The sequence below is a fragment of the Triticum dicoccoides genome, chromosome 5B (assembly GCF_002162155.2).
Source record: "Triticum dicoccoides isolate Atlit2015 ecotype Zavitan chromosome 5B, WEW_v2.0, whole genome shotgun sequence".
NCBI lineage: Eukaryota > Viridiplantae > Streptophyta > Magnoliopsida > Poales > Poaceae > Triticum > Triticum dicoccoides.
Window position 1 is genome coordinate 479,688,877 of NC_041389.1, and position 8,189 is coordinate 479,697,065.

Below are 8,189 nucleotides of genomic sequence, written 5' to 3' on the forward strand. Positions count from 1 at the left end.
ACGAGCAGCAGAGGAGGGAGGACGAGGAGCATGACGGCGGCGGCGGCGGGGAGCAGCAGTAGCAGGCCAAGGCGCCAAGCAGCAGCGAGCCCCGACATCTCCGCCACCGCGCAGCACAACGCCGAGCTCGCTGAGCTCCATCGCGTCCTCTCCTCCCGCCGGATTCGCCGCTCACGGCCACCATCGCTCACCCGTGACCTTGCCCGTGGTTAGGGTTTCGGGTGTTCGTCACCGGTGGCCATGGAGCTGCGCCTCCTCTCTACATCTGGTCAGTTCATCCCTTGCCCCTCCTTCCTCCTCCTCCTTCTCCTCCTCTTTCTAATCTCTCTCTTCTTTTGTAGTAGCAGAGGCGAGGAGCGGGGACGAGCCTCCTCCCATTTACTCTCTCTGTGTGTGTTCATCCGCTCGAGAACTGGATCCCGAGGGACAGAGGTGCAACCCTGCAGAGCCGCTTGATCCCAAAATTAAAGGTAATTTAAGGTATGCTTTGGGTCATTTCTGTTGCGTCTAAGATTCGTTGGTACCATTTTCAGTTTCAGTTACTATTGTTCAGATGTGATTGGCCTGGCAGCAGCTCGGGCCTGCTGAAGAATGAAGACACAACAACAGGGGGAGGGAGATTGGAATGCTTCAGGATCCTGAAATATGATGTTAAACCTGAGCATTTATCCAAACAAGGTTAAGGTCCTGAAAAGGTATATGCATCAGCATCACATCTCTTTTGACACTAGAGTTTAGTAGTTTTGAATACCACACATATTAAATCTCAGTACAAATTCTCGCTCCTTAATCAATGGTTCAACTAATGCTATTTTTTCATAAGGGACACATTCTCGCTCCTTAATCACTGGTTCAACTAATGCTACAAATCTGAGCGGTGCTGGTTTGTTTTGATTGATCCTTGCTTATTTATTTATCATAGGGATTGGATAGCCCACATGGTTGGTTAGGAAGATAATTGATGTTCTATGCCTAATGTGTTTATGGTTCCGTTAATCAAAATGATCTTATGCTGGTTTATCTGGTGTGATGGTATTGTTTTGTCCAGGGAATTAATTCTATACGCTTTGTGAGAAAATCTTCAATCCACCTTACCTTTTTGTATCTTTCTTTATTCTCAGTTACATGGAAGTGGTTATTTCCAGTCCTTTGTGGTTATCATTGGTGTTTCCTGGTTCAGAGCACCTCCATGACGGCACCCAACAGTCTCGGAGCCAAGGTGAGATCCCCCTTCTCTTCCTGCCCCTGAGATCCCTCCTATGTTTCATGGATTGTATAATGTGATTTTTGTAACTGATGGTCTTTGTTTTATATAGGTGATAAGAGCAGGGATGGACTCATTAGCATCAGCCATGTGAAGATGATTGGAAAGTCTACTGGAGTAATCCTTCTTCATGGTATACGGTACTAATATTTAGCCTAAAAGCTTTGGATATATTTAAGAAAAAATATATGGTGTTTTATTATGCATAAAGCCATTAATGTTGTGATTTTTGAATATGTGGGTTGTAAATAGATATTCTGCTATCTTGTTACTACTGTCATGGTCATGGCTCAAGCTGCCGCCCTCTCCCCTGCACTTTGGGGAAAACAGAGAGAGCAACTGTATACTGACTCACATAGACAAACATAGCAAGAATGAACGTTAATCGGAAGCCTCAACACTAACCCCGATAGAGTTTCAATCCTTCAAACCTACTTTCAGTTGTAGTATAATATGGCTCATTTCGGAGGAACAATGAAATATATATCTCAGACCACGCGCAATTTCTTTCTTTTTTGCCAAGAATGTACATGCTTTTACATGAAAATGAACTAATGGAACAATACATCACACACACACATCTATAGGTGCAGCTCGTGAAAGCTATGCTTCCACTGGGGAAAAGTTTGTTTTTTTAGGACATCAACTGTGGAAAAAGTTTGAACGTCAACAGCATATGGTAGGGGTAAAGCATGGTACAATACACACGACTCTACAACATCGGCAATGACATAGATCTCGGCATGTGTGCATAGTTGCCCTGACTTCCAGCTCCTCATGTGAGGAGGAGGAGGGCAGACAGGGGATGTGCCGCTGTAGGAGGTGGTGCAGGGCCGGGGGACCTCATACTCGGCTCCCTCATCCCCTGCGCGCCTCTTCTACTTCCTCCAGCTCTACATCAAGCGCAACCGCCTGCCCCCAGGGTCCCCCATGGCCGCAGCCGCTCCCTCTCGCGGGCCTCTCCCCGCGCGCGCTCCTGCCCCTCTCCGCCCGCGACGCCGTCGTCCGCGCCTGCGACGAGGACTCCCTCTACTACGCCGGCCTCCGCCGCTGCGCCGATGACCCCTACCACCCTGCCTCCAACCCCGCCGGCGTCATCCCGCTAGGCCTCACCGAGAACACGTAAGTGCCTCTCCCCCTCCATTTATGTTCTGTTCTGTTCTCGAAACTTTTCCGGTTTTGTTCTGGAAATCAGTATCAATAGCTTGACGTAGCTGGTGCTGATGATTGTGCAGCTATCCCTGGATTTGGTGAGGGAATGGATGGAGGAGCACCAGGAGAGGGACCTCACCATCAGCGGCTCACCACGTACCAGCCATATGACAGGATACTTGCCTCGAAGATGGTTAGCCTGACGGAACCGGCCCCTGATTCTGATTCTGGTTCCTTTCATCCCATCCATAAAAATATATCCAATTCGGTTAACTCCGGCAATGTCAAAATTAAGTGCTGCCAGAATCTTCCTTCTTCTGATTCCATCGACAGAAGCAGCCAGTTTAACAATTCATTAGTGTTTGATTCCCCATAAAAAGAAAAAAAAAGTGTTTGATTATCAGCAAGGTTTCTGCAATCTGCAGTGGTTGGTCCATTCAGCAGCATGATAATTATTTTGATAGATATACTTGAGAATTAACTTATTTGTGTCCATTCAACAATATGATAATTAGTCTGCGGCACATTGATAAATATATGTATGTCTTCATCTTCGGCATCAGTAGTACCACACTGCTCTGATTTGGTAGCATGGGCCTAGGCGGTTAGCCACAGTTTTGGATCAGCTCAATCGAAGAACAGTGTCCAGTTGATTATTGAACCTACAAATAACCGTAGCAATTCCACTAGAATTTTGTGTGGTTAAGCCTGGAGTGAGGTACGATTGTTGACATGCTATTGCGTAATTATTTAAGTCAGGTTTTTAACTTTTTATATATTCTAATTGTTGCTTTATTATTTATCAACTGAGGCATGATTATTGTGTGCACTTCTTACTGAAGATGATCCTGGTGTTGTTTGTTTGACAAAAGAAAGAGAGGCTCGATGTGCATATTTATCCTTATTTTGTTCAATTATAATGGGATGAAGTTACTTAATTGACTGATAGTTGTTGGTAGTGATAGACAATAGGCTATTTACTAGAGCAGTTCAAGCAAGAATACTTCCAGAATCCATCTTGTGATCTGTTGGTAAATTAGTATTGCAGTTACTAAGCCTTTGTGCATTCCGATACAGCTCTACTGAAATGCTGCTTTCTTATGTCCATTTTAAATCCAGTCACTATGGCTGAGCAGGCATCAAGTCAAGCAAAGGGGATTTTATGGTTGCAGCCGAGACCAGTGCTTAGAAGAAATTGACAGGACAGATGAAGTATCCATATACGAGATAAAACCAGTGACAATCCATCTAATACCATGGGTCCACATGATGAGAAGGATATTTGCATACCAGGGAAAGCATCACATAAGAGGTCATTTTTCTCAGTTTCATAGGTATTACAGAATTGTCTGGGTCGAACTTTATGTTATTCATAGAAAGAAATGCATGAGGCAAAGATTGTTATAACACCCAATAACTGAGAAAAAACACCAGTTCAGGCTTCTAAACTCCACTATTAGAAAGTAGGACCATGAGAGCAGAACAAAGAAACTACGTGTCTATGCTTTTCAAATGCTTTGCAGCCATGTTTCCTCCATGCTTCTACATGATAATTAGGATGCAGGCAACTGGCAAGTACACTAGCTGAACTTAAATACTTGAACTACAACTGAATATATGCATGTCCCACATCAGGCCAGTGCGATCGTCGCCTAGCTAGCCGAATATGTATATGAAACCCTCTTGTTTTTTTATAAGAGAACTAAAAATAGCAATCAGTATGAAAGCTATGACGACCTAAATCTAATGTGATTTATGTGCTTACTTCATTTCAGTCTGTACCGTGAAATTCAAGGAACAATCAATGTATCACACCAGATTTATTTGTACCTTTTATCTCACACCAGATCAATGTCTCCGTCACCTAGCCCACCGAGTTAACATGCAAACCTCTTCTTTTATTATAGAAAAGGGAAAACATATGCAGCAGATGCTAGCTAAATTATGATCGATGCAGTTTAAGCTAATTCATGTGTTTACGTTGCTTCTCTTCTTATTGTAAAATTTAGGGGACGAAAGTTACTCTGTCTGCACCATGTCAGGAGGGTGCTTTTGGATGTCGACTTCATTTATTTCATATGTAAGGTAAGGATTTAAAGGTCAAACATCTCATGCTTGGTTACTTTTCTGTGTATGTATGTTCCTTGCATGGTTTTGAGTTTCGGAGTTAATGGGGATTAAAATTATACGTTTTTTGGATTCTGATTCAGTGAGATGCTTAAACAATGATAATTTTTACTTTCAAACAAATTTGATGCTGACTTGTGATATATTTCTCAGTTTCCTTACCCTTGTGTGTTCAGCTACCTATTCTACAAGTTTTATTGTAGGAAACCTCCATCTATATTACTGAGTAGTTTACTCGATTGAGCAGTTCACTCAATCGAGGTTCAAGTGTTAGGTTATCGTGGCGTATCTTTTAGTTTCTGAAACACACATTGTTTGGTTCAAATAGAGATGTGTAGCAGAGACGTTCAAGCGGAAAATGGCAATTACTAACTACTAAGTAAACAATCCAAATGATGTGCATCATGTAATGAAGGTAAAGCTCTCTATTTCCCAGATTAGGGAACAGGGGAACTTAAGCTTAAGTTAGTTTTGCTCATCACCTGATCCTGCCACCGCGGCCCATGGAGGCACTGTTGCAGGGGCCACAGCTGCCACCATTCCTGTCCAAGACGTACGATCTCGAAGGCGAGCCGCAGCTGGACGGGGTCATCTCCTGGGGTCCTTCGTTGTGTGGAATTCTTCCACCTTCGACCGGGACGTGCTCCCGCACAACTTCAAGCACAAGAACTTCTCCAGCTTCGTCAGCCAGCTCAACACCTACGTGCGTATCGTATCACTGTCCAATCATCTGTTCTCATTTTTCTTTTCTTTTACAATCTCTCACTGGATTACTATTCATGATGCCGTCCTCTGCTGGGGAGGCACTCTGTTTCTGTTTGGTATCTGGCACTCTGTTTCGGATGCTCTGTTTTTCGTTTTGTTCCTTCTGGTTTCTGCTGATGTACTCAACCCAAATCTGTTGTGTGTGTGTGTGTGTGTGTGTGTGTGTGTGTGTGTGTATACTCTTTGTACTTCCCTTCTTAATTTTAGTGAGAGGAGTTGTGGTTTGTAATGCCAATTTGGTGTTTCTTTTGTTAGCGGAATCGTGGTCTGTAATGCCAATTTGGCCTTTCCCGAAAGAACTGGTTTATCTTCATCACTGAAATAATCCTGATTCCTAAGGAGTTGATCCTGTGATGGCAAGCTTAACCATTTTCTGGGATGCGACGCTGCTCTCGCTCAAATGTAAGCTTCGCAATCCAAATGTGTATACGCATTTGTGTTTGCACATACTGCAAAATCGTTCTCTCCAATAGAAAAATAAGAACACGGCAGCATATTTGGTTGTTTTTTGCTGCTCTGCGCGACCAGCATTCTTCTCAACTCCTCTGTCTGCCTCCTTAACAGGATTGGTCTGGTGCAGTTTTACTCCTTGTAATTTATCATTTCTCCATATCGCCATATTTCTCAGAATTTATCGCTGTGTATTTCAAAACTATAAATACCATAGTGCAACTACTACAGATTCTTTTTAAGGGTAGTGAAGACTTTTTTTGGTGGGTAACACTCCTCAGTTTGCTTCCTGTTTTGTACAAGGATTGGAAGAGCAATTTGGTTTAGTCTTTGTTCAGTTATACTCCCTCTATCTTTTTAGAGACTCCAATATGGACTACATATAGAGAAAAATGAGTGAATCTACACTCTAAAATATGCCTGGTAGTAACTTTATGAATGAAACTCCAGTTGCAACGAAAGCACCTTATGGTACAGCTCCTAAAGTTCCAGGTCTTGATGAGTTAAGTAGTAGTAGCCATATGTTTGTTATGTCTAGGACTTATGATGGATGTTACATTTTCTTAATGAAGCCTTTTCACTTGCCAATGCAGGTGAATGATTATCTTTTGAGATATATAGGATTGCTCTAAGATGCTTTATGGGCCCCGAGTGCCGGAAAGATGTGTAGTTTATAGGTAAGTTGCAAGTGAATATCGGAGACCCTTATTTCTTACCGTACTTTCTTTTGAGATTGGTATTCATATTATGCTTAAAGCTCAAGCCTTTTCCACCTGAATTATACCTATTGTTACAGGATTAGTTAAAACTCGGTTCTTGGGGTTTACTTAGATGAACTGAAAAGATAGTACAATTTTATCCATAATGTATTCCATCTTCTTTTGCTCCTTTTAATTATACGTCCAGGTACATCCATTTCTCCGACAAGTATTTCTGGATGAAGGTTGTATTTTTTTTGCCTTTATTTGCATTTTACCCTCAAATAGATGGACATGACTTGATCTGAGTCATAAGTCATCACTGATTGCATAGGAGTAGGCCGGGGTAACAGTGTCCAATACCACACCCTTTCTTATCAAGTTTCTTACATGCGTTTGTTACATTCATTTCATCTGTATCTCCTCTTCTGTTCTACAATTCCTTTTACTTATGATTTCTTATTATAGTGGCAAATTTTAATTGCTTGGGTTGTTGCTGCTATGAAAATATATTTCTATCTTTTAGGTCTGTTACTTTAGTCTCTCACTTTCTCTCTCTGATTTCATAATGATATGAACTTCTATTATATATGCTGCAAGATTGGAGAGATTCTTTTCAAACTCAACCTGTGTCATGAGCTACTTGGTTACTTCTCATTACTTGGAGGATGCATGGATTGGAGAGATTATGGATGAGGACTGAATTATGTGTAGCTATGATATCTTTTAATTTTGGTCATATGTATCTTACAAGGATTCCAGTATATATTTTGGTCACCTGTATCAGAATAAGGATGCACATTTAATTATTACAACCTCCAAGCCCATCATTTGGAATTTTATGCAGTTTCTTCTGATGCAAATATTTAGTTCATTGTGTAATTCTATTAGATCATCATGGATGAGGCCTGAATAATGTATAGACATGATGGATGCTCTTATTCCTTATGACTCATCATCAAAACTGACTATGGTGTGGACTGTGGATAACACTTTTATCATGGGCCACTTACTGGTTTCTAGCTTGTCATGTCAGTCCTTGCAGCAATTTTTTGGTGGGGATATATATGGGTAATGTGGAGAAGTAATTGGCGGCTGTGTTTCCTCCAACATCCAGACTGACAAGAAAAATCCCTGCAGTCAATCTTGCGATTCACCAGACTGGTGGTGAGGATTTGGTGAATCGTGTACATATTATCATATCGAGGCGAAACCGGCATCATTCATATGGTTCATGGCGAAGCCATGGTGTGCACCATGACACTGGATCTGGACGATGTACTGAGAGGCACTAACATTTTACCCTTTTTGGTTGATCGTATAACACTGAAATTGTCTTTCTTTTCGTATGTCATGCTACTTCTCTTATTAAGAATGTACCACTTGCTTCTAATGGCTATAACATGACAAAGCGCACTTCCTGTCAAGTGGCTATAACATGTGAATGTTTCTTTTTAATTTTATTTTGTTATATCATGTTTGAGTAAGTATGATAAACCTGAATTACTACTAACTTGATCATTACTTGCATAACCATAACGTTGGCACCGGCACCCTCGCGCCAAGGCGCGTTGCCGATCTAGTGTTGTTATATAGGCCGAGGGTAGTCTGAAGTTTGAGGCTTTTACCTGCTCTCTTATTAAGACATTTATAGTTATTTATTCTATAAAGGGTATTTTTATTGATTCATAATTTTGCATCAATACCATAAGCATATACCTAGCCTCTACATG

General features: G+C 41.7%; 1 protein-coding gene across 10 annotated transcripts; it reads left to right on the forward strand.

Moving 5' to 3' along the window:
* Nucleotides 1-6: 6 nt before the first annotated feature.
* Nucleotides 7-7,478, forward strand: LOC119310975. 10 transcript variants are annotated; one of them, XR_005150824.1, is made up of 14 exons: nt 7-268; nt 342-470; nt 554-695; nt 1,122-1,219; nt 1,317-1,404; nt 2,020-2,386; nt 2,500-2,609; nt 3,536-3,750; nt 4,426-4,501; nt 4,872-4,958; nt 5,053-5,246; nt 5,564-5,710; nt 6,352-6,435; nt 7,057-7,478. XR_005150824.1 is itself a non-coding variant. In XM_037586601.1 (11 exons), the coding sequence occupies exons 3-9, from the start codon at nt 646-648 to the stop codon at nt 5,631-5,633; spliced, it is 774 nt and encodes a 257-aa protein (XP_037442498.1). In that variant the 5' UTR covers nt 7-268; nt 342-470; nt 554-645; the 3' UTR covers nt 5,634-5,710; nt 6,352-6,435; nt 7,057-7,478. The 10 variants fall into 10 exon arrangements, 3 of the variants coding, with proteins under 3 accessions (XP_037442498.1, XP_037442499.1, XP_037442500.1); XR_005150825.1 differs by having other exon boundaries at nt 5,065-5,246; XR_005150819.1 differs by having other exon boundaries at nt 4,872-5,246.
* The last annotated feature ends 711 nt before the right edge of the window (nt 7,479-8,189 follow it).